A 13,771-nucleotide genomic window follows, 5' to 3' on the forward strand; every position below is an offset into this window, starting at 1 on the left:
ATTTTACCCCCCCTTTTCTCCCCAATATTGTGATATCCAATTACGATCCAATTACGATCTTGTCTCATTGCTACAACTCCCCAACGGGCTCGTGAGAGGCGAAGGTCAAGTCATACGTCCTCCGAAACATGACCCGCCAAACCGCGCTTCTTAACACCCGCTTAACCCGGAAGCCAGCCGCACCAATGTGTCGGAGGAAACACCGTCCAACTGACGACCGAAGTCAGCCTGCAGGCGCCCGGCCCGCCACAAGGAGTCGCTAGAGCGCGATGAGCCAAGTAAAGCCCCCCCAGCCAAACCCTCCCCTAACCCGGACGATGCTGGGCCAATTGTGCGCCGTCCTATAGGACTCCTGGTCACGGCCGGTTGTGACACAGCTTGGGATCGAACCTGTGTCAGTAGTGACGCCTCAAGCACTGTGATGCAGTGCCTTAGACCGCTGCGTCACTCGGGAGGCCCAGTCTCTCTCTCTTTACTGTATGTCTACCTCTCTATAAGGGGTTAGGGGTTAGCAGATTTACACTACATGCTCGTCGAAAATTTCATTCCAAAATCATGGGCATTAATATGGAGTTGGTCCCCCCTTTGCTGCTATAACAGCCTCCACTCTTCTGGGAAGGCTTTCCACTAGATGTTGGAACATTTCTGCGGGGACTTGCTTCCATTCAGCCACCCAGATTCGTCCATCCATCGGACTGCTAGATGTTAAAGCGTGATTTATCACTCCAGAGAACGCTTTTCCACTGCTCCAGAGTCCAATGGCGGCGAGCTTTTACACCACTCTAGCCAACGCTTGGCATTGCGCAATGGTGATCTTAGGCTTGTGTGCGGCTGCTCGGCCATGGAAACCCATTTCATGAAGCTCCCGAAGAACAGGCAGTTTGGAACTCGGTAGTAAGTGTTGCAACCAAGGACAAACTATTTTTACGTCTTCAGCACTCGGCAGGTCCATTCTGTGAGCTTGTGGGGCCTACCACTTCGCGGCTGAGCCGTTGTTGCTCCTAGATGTTTCCACTTCACAATAACATCACTTACAGCTCTAGCAGGGCAGAAATTTGACGAAATGACTTGTTGGAAAGGTCGCATCCTATGACGGTGCCACGTTGAAAGTCACTGATCTCTTCAGTAAGGCCATTCTACTGCCAATGTTTGTCTATGGAGATTGCATGGCTGTGTGCTCGATTTTATACACCTGTCAGCAACGGGTGTAATTTGAAGGGGTGTCCACATACTTTTGGCCATGTAGTGTATATTATTATGGGGACAAAGTCATAGACTGATTGTTTATCCTCTATGAGGCTTTATATTGTGGTTTCTATCCAAGTTTAATGACATAGTTGTTGAAAGATGTCTTTATTGTTCTGAGGTTGTTTTTATAAAGTGCTTCATGCCAAACTAAATGTTACCCTTTTGTTTGTTGTTGAGCTGTCAAGAAATCTCACGTAGCATTGTGAATCATTTGTGTGTGTGTGTGTGTGTTTATGTATTCTGTCACTAAAGCAGAATACTGTCAGACAGACAGACAGACAGCTAAGACAATATTGACCCATCTCTCTCTCTCTCTCTCTCTCTCTGTCCACCATAGTAGACAGACATGACACTCCTCTCTCTTTCTCTCTGTCAGTGCTTCTTTCTCTCTCTCTGTGTGTGTGTGTGCCTGTGTATGTCTCTAGCCCCCTCTCTCTCTCTGTGTGTGTGCGTGCCTGTGTATGTCTCTAGCCCCCTCTCTCTCTCTGTGTGTGTGTGTGCCTGTGTATGTCTCTAACCCTCTCTCTCTCTCCCCCCCAGACACAGGGCCCCCCTCCCTCACCCTCCGACAGGACCAAGAGGCCTACTGTGACCAAGAACCCTCCAACCCCTTCGACGAGGACGAAAACAACACACACTCACACACAGAGTCCAACCCGTTTGACCAGCCCGACCAGGACCCAGACCCCCAGGGGCCCCAGGTCCAGCAGCCGGAGGCTCCCAAACCCAGGGGGAGGAAGGGGGTCAGGCCGGTGGATATGAGCAAGTACCTGTATGCTGATACTAACGCACCACCAGAGGACCAACTGGATGAGTAAGTTACAGGGGGATGTGTGGGGTGGGTCGGTGTGTGTGTGTGTGTGTGTGGGGGGGGGGGTTAAAGAGTGTGGGGGTTAAAGAGAGAGTGTGTATGTGGAGATTCTTCAAATAGCCACCCTTTGCCTTGATGACAGCTTTGCCTACTCTTGGCATTCTCTCAACCAGCTTCATGAGGTAGTCACCTGGAATGCATTTAAATTAACAGGTGTGCCTTCTTAAAAGTTGTGGAATTTCTTTCCTTCTTAATGCGTTTGAGCCAATCAGTTGTGTTGTGACAAGGTAGGGGGGGTATACAGAAGATAGCCCTATTTGGTAAAAGACCAAGTCCATATTATGTCAAGAACAGCTCAAATAAGCAAAGACAGATTACAGCCCATCATTACTTTAAGACATGAAGGTCAGTCAATAAGTAACATTTCAAGAACTTTGAAAGTTTCTTCAAGTGCAGTTGCAAAAACCATCAAGCGCTATGATGAAACTGGCTCTCATGAGGACCGCCACAGGAAAGGAAGACCCAGAGTTACCTCTGCTGCAGAGGATAAGTTCATTAGAGTTACCAGCCTCAGAAAGTGTAGCCTACTGCTGCATTGGCCTATAGGCTCTGAGTTCCATGTGCTCGTTTCTTTAGCCGCCAATGGATCACGGTGTATCAATGGCATTTATCCTACAATGGCAGAGGCTGGTGATCTTGACTTTTAATTGTAATTTTTTTTTGCATTTTAATTGAGAATTTTATAATGAACCACGTGACAGTGATTTTGAGAAACGAAAACGATATTATTGAAATAAAACTGTTACATGAAAATGCGCATATGAAAATCATAACTGGCACACAGAACGGTAGAAATGGTAGGATCAATTGTAAGCTTCCCCAAACTTGAAAATCACACGCCGCCAATTAAGTCTTTATAAAAGAATTTCCTCCATGTTTCCATGGTCATATTTAGCCTAAAGGCTATTTTGAAGCAAGGTAAGACATGCCTCAAAATATGAAATAAAACTTTCAGGTTTCAAACAATTAAGTATTTTCAAAATGCCTCCAACTCACATTGTAAAGTGGTGGGGGATGTGCTGATAGCCTGTTGCCTGCACTTGAATGGTGAATGGGAGGCACGCTTCAATTACCAGTTGAGAAATAAAAATAGTAGCTATTTTTAATCGTGCACCAAAACTGTTTTTAACACACGATTACATTTAGAATTGTTGCGCAATGAATGGGCTTCTGAAAGCACATTTTACTCCAGCAGCAACCCTCAAAATAGCCTCTGTATGTTGTGCGTGTGTGATAGTTGTGTTGGATAAATAAGATACATGATGACTAACGAAAACACACACACAGGCCAATTTAATTCCACTCAATTATGCAAATTACCTATAGACCGATAAGCATGACGGTCAAATGTATTTCCATCGACTGGTATTTCCATCAATGAATAAAACTCAATGGGATTTTTTTTCTCCCGGTCATTTCGGCCAGCAACAGTTTTATTTATCGCCTTTTAATTTTTTTTAGCGGACAAAAGCCGTCAATTGCCAGCTAACGGAAACCCTGGTGTGTGTATCTGTGTTTATCTTCATGTGTAATCCTGTGTGCACAGTTGTTGTTTCTGTATATGTATGTGTGTGTCTGTATATGTACGTGTGTGTGTGTGCGTGTGTACGTGTGTGTGTCTGTATATGTACGTGTGTGTGTCTGTATATGTACGTGTGTGTGTGTGTGTGTGTCTGTATATGTACGTGTGTGTGTGTGTGTCTGTGTGCGTACGTGTGTGTGTCTGTATATGTACGTGTGTGTGTGTGTCTGTATATGTGCGTGTGTGTGTGTGTGTCTGTGTGTGTGTGTGTCTGTATATGTGCGTGTGTGTGTGTGTGTGTGTCTGTATATGTACGTGTGTGTGTCTGTATATGTACGTGTGTGTGTGTGTCTCTGTGTGTGTGTGTGTGTGTGTGTCTGTGTGTGTGTGTCTGTATATGTACGTGTGTGTGTCTGTATATGTACGTGTGTGTGTCTGTATATGTACGTGTGTGTGTGTGTCTCTGTGTGTGTGTGTCTGTATATGTACGTGTGTGTGTGTGTCTCTGTGTGTGTGTGTGTGTGTCTCTGTGTGTGTGTGTCTCTGTGTGTGTGTGTGTGTGTGTGTGTGTGTGTGTGTGTGTGTGTGTGTGTGTGTGTGTGTGTGTGTGTGTGTGCGTGCGTGCGTGTGTAGCCTTGTGAGAGTTACACAAGCCCCCCCCAACCCTGAGACACAGTGACTAGGGAGCTCTTTCAGAAACAAGGACTCTGTTGTTCCCTGCATTCTTTCTGCTTGTCTCCCCCCTCTATTCCCCTCTCCTTCCCCTCTCTATCACCCTCTCCTTCCCCACTCTATCCCCCTCTCCTTCCCCTCTCTATCCCCCTCTCCTTCCCCTCTCTATCCCCCTCTCCTTCCCCTCTCTATCCCCCTCTCCTTCCCCACTCTATCCCCCTCTCCTTCCCCACTCTATCCCCCTCTCCTTCCCCTCTCTATCCCCCTCTCCTTCCCCTCTCTATCCCCCTCTCCTTCCCCTCTCTATCCCCCTCTCCTTCCCCACTCTATCCCCCTCTCCTTCCCCACTCTATCCCCCTCTCCTTCCCCTCTCTATCCCCCTCTCCTTCCCCTCTCTATCCCCCTCTCCTTCCCCACTCTATCCCCCTCTCCTTCCCCTCTCTATCCCCCTCTCCTTCCCCTCTCTATCCCCCTCTCCTTCCCCACTCTATCCCCCTCTCCTTCCCCACTCTATCCCCCTCTCCTTCCCCTCTCTATCCCCCTCTCCTTCCCCTCTCTATCCTCCTCTCCTTCCCCACTCTATCCCCCTCTCCTTCCCCACTCTATCCCCCTCTCCTTCCCCTCTCTATCCCCCTCTCCTTCCCCTCTCTATCCCCCTCTCCTTCCCCTCTCTATCCCCCTCTCCTTCCCCACTCTATCCCCCTCTCCTTCCCCTCTCTATCCCCCTCTCCTTCCCCTCTCTATCCCCCTCTCCTTCCCCTCTCTATCCCCCTCTCCTTCCCCACTCTATCCCCCTCTCCTTCCCCCCTCTCCTTCCCCTCTCTATCCCCCTCTCCTTCCCCTCTCTATCCCCCTCTCCTTCCCCACTCTATCCCCCTCTCCTTCCCCACTCTATCCCCCTCTCCTTCCCCTCTCTATCCCCCTCTCCTTCCCCTCTCTATCCCCCTCTCCTTCCCCTCTCTATCCCCCTCTCCTTCCCCTCTCTATCCCCCTCTCCTTCCCCCCTCTCCTTCCCCTCTCTATCCCCCTCTCCTTCCCCACTCTATCCCCCTCTCCTTCCCCCCTCTATCCCCCTCTCCTTCCCTCTCTCCTTCTCCCTCTCCACCCCCCCTCTATCCCCCTCTCCTTCCCCACTCTATCCCCCTCTCCTTCCCCCCTCTCCTTCCCCCCTCTATCCCCTCTCTATCACCCTCTCCTTCCCCACTCTATCCCCCTCTCCTTCCCCCCTCTCCTTCCCCCCTCTATCCCCTCTCTATCCCCCTCTCCTTCCCCCCTCTATCCCCCTCTCCTTCTCCCTCTCCACCCCCCTCTATCCCCCTCTCCTTCCCCACTCTATCCCCCTCTCCACCCCCCTCTATCCTCTCTCCTTCCCCCCTCTATCCCCTCTCCTTCCCCTCTCCTTCCCCCCTCTATCCCCCTCTCCACCCCCCCCTCTATCCCCCTCTCCACCCCCCCTCTATTCCCCCCTCTAGTCTCCTCTCCATCCCCCCCTCTATTCCCCCCTCTATCCCCTCTCCTCCCCCCTCTATCCTCCTCTCCTTCCCCCCTCTATCCCCCTCTCCTCTCCCCCCTCTATCCCCCTCTCCTTCCCCCCTCTATCCCCCTCTCCTTCCCCCCTCTATCCCCCTATATCCCCCTCTCCTTCCCCCCTCTATCCCCCTCTATCCTCCTCTCCTTCCCCCCTCTACCCCTCTCCTCTCCCCCCTCTATCCCCCTCTATCCCCTCTCCTCTCCCCCCTCTATCCCCCTCTATCCCCTCTCCTCTCCCCCCTCTATCCCCCTCTATCCCCTCTCCTCTCCCCCCTCTATCCCCCTCTATCCCCCTCTCCTTCCCCCCTCTATCCCCCTCTCCTTCCCCCCTCTATCCCCCTCTCCTTCCCCCCTCTATCCCCCTCTATCCCCCTCTCCTTCCCCCCTCTATCCCCCTCTATCCTCCTCTCCTTCCCCCCTCTACCCCTCTCCTCTCCCCCCTCTATCCCCCTCTATCCCCTCTCCTCTCCCCCCTCTATCCCCCTCTATCCCCTCTCCTCTCCCCCCTCTATCCCCCTCTATCCCCTCTCCTCTCCCCCCTCTATCCCCTCTCCTCTCCCCCCTCTACCCCCTCTCCTTCCCCCCTCTACCCCCTCTCCTCTCCCCCCTCTACCCCCCTCTATCCCCTCTCCTCCCCCCTCTATCCTCCTCTCCTTTCCCCCTCTATCCCCCTCTCCTCTCCCCCCTCTATCCCCCTCTCCTTCCCCCCTCTATCCCCCTCTCCTCTCCCCCCTCTATCCCCCTCTATCCCCCTCTCCTTCCCCCCTCTATCCCCCTCTCCTTCCCCCCTCTATCCTCCTCTCCTTCCCCCCTCTATCCCCCTCTCCTCTCCCCCCTCTATCCTCCTCTATCCCCCTCTATCCCCCTCTCCTCCAAACTTGGATGTAAGACGATAACCCTATCTTTCCTATTCAGTTTGGGTTTAGGGGATATTTGCTCTGGTACCCTTTTAACTTTGTCAAAACCCTAGAATACTCAACAAAATACTGAACCCCCTCACTAACATTCCTCCTCCCATCCCCCTCACTAACATTCCTCCTCCCAAGCCCCTCACTAACATTTCTCCTCCCAACCCCCTCACTAACATTCCACCCCCCAACCCCATCACTAACATTCCTCCTCCCAACCCCATCACTAACATTCCACCCCCCAACCCCATCACTAACATTCCTCCTCCCAACCCCATCACTAACATTCCATCCCCCAACCCCATCACTAACATTCCTCCTCTCAACCCCATCACTAACATTCCTCCTCCCAACCCCATCACTAACATTCCATCCCCCAACCCCATCACTAACATTCCTCCTCTCAACCCCATCACTAACATTCCTCCTCCCAACCCCATCACTAACATTCCATCCCCCAACCCCATCACTAACATTCCTCCTCTCAACCCCATCACTAACATTCCTCCTCCCAACCCCATCACTAACATTCCATCCCCCAACCCCATCACTAACATTCCTCCTCTCAACCCCATCACTAACATTCCTCCTCCCAACCCCATCACTAACATTCCTCCTCCCAACCCCATCACTAACATTCCTCCTCCCAACCCCATCACAAGGCACTCCTAGGTTATTGAGTCCACCATGTTTTTTTGTTGTTGTCCCAGGCAACGTCTCAAATGGCACCCTATTCCCTACATAGTGCAATATGTTTATATAGAGCACTATATAGAGAATATGGTGCCATTTGGGACTCAGCCTTAGCCTCTGGAGTAGCAGAGAGAGAGAGAGAGAACTCAGTGTTTTAACTGGGGCTGCGGTATACCGCCGTTGAATTAAGTTTTACATCGTCACATCCGAGTGTACCTTCAAATCCCCTTGCCCAAGCTAGGGAGAGTGATGATCTGATAGGCAACATCCTTTGTGGAAAGCTTGGAAGTTGTGCCTAGCAACAACCAACCTAAAGCTATTTATGCGCCTAGCAAGCTAACATAGCACGCTCGTCAGGTAGCTAGCTATAGTTACCCATAGCTGGCTGGCTAGCTTTATAGTTTGTTTATTTATTCGAATACATTTTCGAATTCCAAAAAAAAGTGTTTAGTTAGCTAGCTATGTTTATAGGCTCGTCACTATGAGTCTGAGACACTTTGAGCGTCATATTTCCCATTTGCCACCTCTAAAATGAATGTTGTCTATACATATTTGTTAGCTAGCTAGCATGCAAGCGTAGTCATTTTCTCTCACATGCCGACAGATGCAGTCATCTTGATTAAATTGGACACTTGGCGGCCACCAGAGTTTGACACGTGACTACAGTTTTCATTGAGCTAAATCCAGGGCAGAGGGGGTAACTTTTGTGAATTGGACTGCCACTTAAGATGGCAATCAAACTGCATCCGGTTTCCACAGGGATACCCCGAGGGAAAGTGGCTAGCCCGAGGGGCTGAGGGGGTAAAAATTACACGATTGGACTGCAGCCTGGGTCTTTTCACATGTCTTTTAGCCAAGGCAGGTCTGTCAGATGAATGCCACAGCTTCTATGGCTCTGTTTGCTTTTCTCTCCTCTCCTCCTTTCTCCTCCTTTCTTTTGGCCGGGGTTAGATAGACACTGAACTTGTCTTTTCATTCAGCCTGATACCTAGCCAAACCCCCCCTTCCCCCAGTTCTCTGGCTGTGTGTGTGTGTGAGTGTTGAATGAGTGACGTGGAGCGGTGTAACCTGTTTCAACCCTGCGGGCTGACCTGTGTATTGATAAGATCCTGTGTGTGTGTGTCTGTCAGTGCCCAGCATGGCAGTCGGGATATGAGGTCACTCAGAGCTGACCTCAGAGCACCTGTGTCCTGTGTTACCCAACCATCCGTTTAACTCACTGTGTGTGTGTGTCCTTTTGAGTTACTGCTAGCTGTGTGGTGGTTCTGAGGTACTACTAGCTGTGTGGTTCTGAGGTACTACTAGCTGTGTGGTTCTGAGGTACTACTAGCTGTGTGGTGGTTCTGAGGTACTACTAGCTGTGTGGTGGTTCTGAGGTACTACTAGCTGTGTGGTGGTTCTGAGGTACTACTAGCTGTGTGGTGGTTCTGAGGTACTGCTAGCTGTGTGGTTCTGAGGTACTACTAGCTGTGTGGTGGTTCTCAGGTACTACTAGCTGTGTGGTGGTTCTGAGGTGCTACTAGCTGTGTGGTTCTGAGGTGCTACTAGCTGTGTGGTTCTGAGGTGCTACTAGCTGTGTGGTGGTTCTGAGGTACTACTAGCTGTGTGGTGGTTCTCAGGTACTACTAGCTGTGTGGTTCTGAGGTACTACTAGCTGTGTGGTGGTTCTGAGGTACTACTAGCTGTGTGGTGGTTCTGAGGTACTACTAGCTGTGTGGTGGTTCTGAGGTACTACTAGCTGTGTGGTGGTTCTGAGGTACTACTAGCTGTGTGGTGGTTCTGAGGTACTGCTAGCTGTGTGGTGGTTCTGAGGTACTACTAGCTGTGTGGTTCTGAGGTACTACTAGCTGTGTGGTGGTTCTCAGGTACTACTAGCTGTGTGGTTCTGAGGTACTACTAGCTGTGTGGTGGTTCTGAGGTACTACTAGCTGTGTGGTGGTTCTGAGGTACTACTAGCTGTGTGGTTCTGAGGTACTACTAGCTGTGTGGTGGTTCTGAGGTACTACTAGCTGTGTGGTGGTTCTCAGGTACTACTAGCTGTGTGGTGGTTCTGAGGTACTACTAGCTGTGTGGTTCTGAGGTACTACTAGCTGTGTGGTGGTTCTGAGGTACTACTAGCTGTGTGGTGGTTCTGAGGTACTACTAGCTGTGTGGTGGTTCTGAGGTACTACTAGCTGTGTGGTGGTTCTGAGGTGCTACTAGCTGTTTGGTGGTTCTGAGGTACTACTAGCTGTGTGGTTCTGAGGTACTACTAGCTGTGTGGTGGTTCTGAGGTGCTACTAGCTGTGTGGTGGTTCTGAGGTACTACTAGCTGTGTGGTGGTTCTGAGGTACTACTAGCTGTGTGGTTCTGAGGTGCTACTAGCTGTGTGGTGGTTCTGAGGTACTACTAGCTGTGTGGTGGTTCTGAGGTACTACTAGCTGTGTGGTGGTTCTGAGGTACTACTAGCTGTGTGGTGGTTCTGAGGTACTACTAGCTGTGTGGTGGTTCTGAGGTACTACTAGCTGTGTGGTTCTGAGGTTCTACTAGCTGTGTGGTTCTGAGGTACTACTAGCTGTGTGGTTCTGAGGTACTACTAGCTGTGTGGTTCTGAGGTACTACTAGTTGTGTGGTGGTTCTGAGGTACTACTAGCTGTGTGGTGGTTCTGAGGTGCTACTAGCTGTGTGGTTCTGAGGTGCTACTAGCTGTGTGGTTCTGAGGTGCTACTAGCTGTGTGGTGGTTCTGAGGTACTACTAGCTGTGTGGTGGTTCTGAGGTACTACTAGCTGTGTGGTGGTTCTGAGGTACTACTAGCTGTGTGGTTCTGAGGTGCTACTAGCTGTGTGGTGGTTCTGAGGTGCTACTAGCTGTGTGGTGGTTCTGAGGTACTACTAGCTGTGTGGTTCTGAGGTGCTACTAGCTGTGTGGTGGTTCTGAGGTGCTACTAGCTGTGTGGTGGTTCTGAGGTACTACTAGCTGTGTGGTTCTGAGGTACTACTAGCTGTGTGGTGGTTCTGAGGTACTACTAGCTGTGTGGTGGTTCTGAGGTACTACTAGCTGTGTGGTGGTTCTGAGGTACTACTAGCTGTGTGGTTCTGAGGTACTACTAGCTGTGTGGTTCTGAGGTATTACTAGCTGTGTGGTTCTGAGGTACTACTAGCTGTGTGGTTCTGAGGTGCTACTAGCTGTGTGGTGGTTCTGAGGTACTACTAGCTGTGTGGTTCTCAGGTACTACTAGCTGTGTGGTGGTTCTGAGGTACTACTAGCTGTGTGGTGGTTCTGAGGTACTACTAGCTGTGTGGTGGTTCTGAGGTACTACTAGCTGTGTGGTGGTTCTGAGGTACTACTAGCTGTGTGGTGGTTCTGAGGTACTGCTAGCTGTGTGGTGGTTCTGAGGTACTACTAGCTGTGTGGTTCTGAGGTACTACTAGCTGTGTGGTGGTTCTCAGGTACTACTAGCTGTGTGGTTCTGAGGTACTACTAGCTGTGTGGTGGTTCTGAGGTACTACTAGCTGTGTGGTGGTTCTGAGGTACTACTAGCTGTGTGGTTCTGAGGTACTACTAGCTGTGTGGTGGTTCTGAGGTACTACTAGCTGTGTGGTGGTTCTCAGGTACTACTAGCTGTGTGGTGGTTCTGAGGTACTACTAGCTGTGTGGTTCTGAGGTACTACTAGCTGTGTGGTGGTTCTGAGGTACTACTAGCTGTGTGGTGGTTCTGAGGTACTACTAGCTGTGTGGTGGTTCTGAGGTACTACTAGCTGTGTGGTGGTTCTGAGGTGCTACTAGCTGTTTGGTGGTTCTGAGGTACTACTAGCTGTGTGGTTCTGAGGTACTACTAGCTGTGTGGTGGTTCTGAGGTGCTACTAGCTGTGTGGTGGTTCTGAGGTACTACTAGCTGTGTGGTGGTTCTGAGGTACTACTAGCTGTGTGGTTCTGAGGTGCTACTAGCTGTGTGGTGGTTCTGAGGTACTACTAGCTGTGTGGTGGTTCTGAGGTACTACTAGCTGTGTGGTGGTTCTGAGGTACTACTAGCTGTGTGGTGGTTCTGAGGTACTACTAGCTGTGTGGTGGTTCTGAGGTACTACTAGCTGTGTGGTTCTGAGGTTCTACTAGCTGTGTGGTTCTGAGGTACTACTAGCTGTGTGGTTCTGAGGTACTACTAGCTGTGTGGTTCTGAGGTACTACTAGTTGTGTGGTGGTTCTGAGGTACTACTAGCTGTGTGGTGGTTCTGAGGTGCTACTAGCTGTGTGGTTCTGAGGTGCTACTAGCTGTGTGGTTCTGAGGTGCTACTAGCTGTGTGGTGGTTCTGAGGTACTACTAGCTGTGTGGTGGTTCTGAGGTACTACTAGCTGTGTGGTGGTTCTGAGGTACTACTAGCTGTGTGGTTCTGAGGTGCTACTAGCTGTGTGGTGGTTCTGAGGTGCTACTAGCTGTGTGGTGGTTCTGAGGTACTACTAGCTGTGTGGTTCTGAGGTGCTACTAGCTGTGTGGTGGTTCTGAGGTGCTACTAGCTGTGTGGTGGTTCTGAGGTACTACTAGCTGTGTGGTTCTGAGGTACTACTAGCTGTGTGGTGGTTCTGAGGTACTACTAGCTGTGTGGTGGTTCTGAGGTACTACTAGCTGTGTGGTGGTTCTGAGGTACTACTAGCTGTGTGGTTCTGAGGTACTACTAGCTGTGTGGTTCTGAGGTATTACTAGCTGTGTGGTTCTGAGGTACTACTAGCTGTGTGGTTCTGAGGTGCTACTAGCTGTGTGGTGGTTCTGAGGTACTACTAGCTGTGTGGTTCTCAGGTACTACTAGCTGTGTGGTTCTGAGGTGCTACTAGCTGTGTGGTGGTTCTGAGGTACTACTAGCTGTGTGGTTCTCAGGTACTACTAGCTGTGTGGTGGTTCTGAGGTACTACTAGCTGTGTGGTGGTTCTGAGGTACTACTAGCTGTGTGGTGGTTCTGAGGTGCTACTAGCTGTGTGGTGGTTCTGAGGTACTACTAGCTGTGTGGTGGTTCTGAGGTACTACTAGCTGTGTGGTGGTTCTGAGGTACTACTAGCTGTGTGGTGGTTCTGAGGTACTACTAGCTGTGTGGTGGTTCTGAGGTACTACTAGCTGTGTGGTTCTGAGGTGCTACTAGCTGTGTGGTGGTTCTGAGGTGCTACTAGCTGTGTGGTGGTTCTGAGGTACTACTAGCTGTGTGGTTCTGAGGTACTACTAGCTGTGTGGTGGTTCTGAGGTACTACTAGCTGTGTGGTGGTTCTGAGGTACTACTAGCTGTGTGGTGGTTCTGAGGTACTACTAGCTGTGTGGTTCTGAGGTACTACTAGCTGTGTGGTTCTGAGGTATTACTAGCTGTGTGGTTCTGAGGTACTACTAGCTGTGTGGTTCTGAGGTACTACTAGCTGTGTGGTTCTGAGGTACTACTAGCTGTGTGGTTCTCAGGTACTACTAGCTGTGTGGTTCTGAGGTACTACTAGCTGTGTGGTTCTGAGCTACCTGGTCAGCTATGTTGGTGTTGAATGTGTGTTCCTAAGTAAAGTACAGGGCTTTAGAGGATGTAAAGTACTATGCCTGTAAAATTCCAAAATGTTACAACCTTTTGACATGCCATGTCCCCCCCCCCCCCCCTCGATTTCTTTCCCTCCTTACCTCTCTCTCCCCCTTGCTCTCTCTGCCTCTCACTCACTCCCTCTCTCCCCTCCCTCACTCCTTGTCCCCCTCTCTCCTTCAGATCCAACCCGTTCTACGAGCCCCGGACCTCCAGCCCATCCCGGCCCTCCGGGGGCCCCTCTCCAGACTTCAGTAGCCAGAAGAGGAGAGCCCCGCTGCCTCCCAGACCTCCAGGCCCCAGCCCCTCGGCCCCCAACACCTCCAGGGAGGGGCCAGAGAGGGAGAGATCCATGCCCAGTGGACCCAGTGCCGTGGCAGCCGTGGTGGGGCGAGAGCTAGCCTTCTCCTCCCCTAAGGTAAAACTATTTAAAGAGGGTAATGTGCCCCCCCCCCTCATCTGAATATAGGTATTAGTTTATTGGGCTGTTTGTTTATTTATTTAAATTCTTCATTTCTGGTAGTTGTAATTAAACGGCTGGTGGTCACACACACATGAGGAGCCAGCCCAGTGGCCAGGAGTGATTGGGTGAGGGGGGGTTAAGTAGTTTGTATGAGGTGCAGGGCAGAAAGCATATGAGGGGCTTAAACACATCAGTAGACTGATTACAGGGGTGTAGGAACCCCATCTGCCCCAAACCCCCCCACCCCACCCCATGGACACAAACACACACACACACATTACATACACACACCCTCCCTCCGTGGCTGGCTAGCTAGCTGGCTGTTCTAGTTGTGGAGGGCAGGG

The 13,771-nt window shown here is 50.8% G+C and overlaps 1 protein-coding gene across 1 annotated transcript in view; it reads left to right on the forward strand.

Annotated features, from left to right (window-relative positions):
* The window catches only part of LOC311114837 (EH domain-binding protein 1-like), a gene marked incomplete at its 3' end in the record, with an annotated part of 28,971 nt that extends 15,589 nt beyond the window's left edge, over window positions 1-13,382 (forward strand). Inside the window, exons 4-5 of the mRNA XM_084190066.1 lie at window positions 1,789-2,062; window positions 13,148-13,382. Coding sequence (XP_084046192.1) covers window positions 1,789-2,062; window positions 13,148-13,382 — 509 coding nt within the window. The remainder of the gene's footprint in view (window positions 1-1,788; window positions 2,063-13,147) is intronic.
* Window positions 13,383-13,771: the final 389 nt, after the last annotated feature.

Source organism: Coregonus lavaretus (genome assembly GCF_964263955.1).
Source record: "Coregonus lavaretus genome assembly, contig: HAP1_SCAFFOLD_4226, whole genome shotgun sequence".
NCBI classification, from domain to species: Eukaryota; Metazoa; Chordata; class Actinopteri; order Salmoniformes; family Salmonidae; genus Coregonus; species Coregonus lavaretus.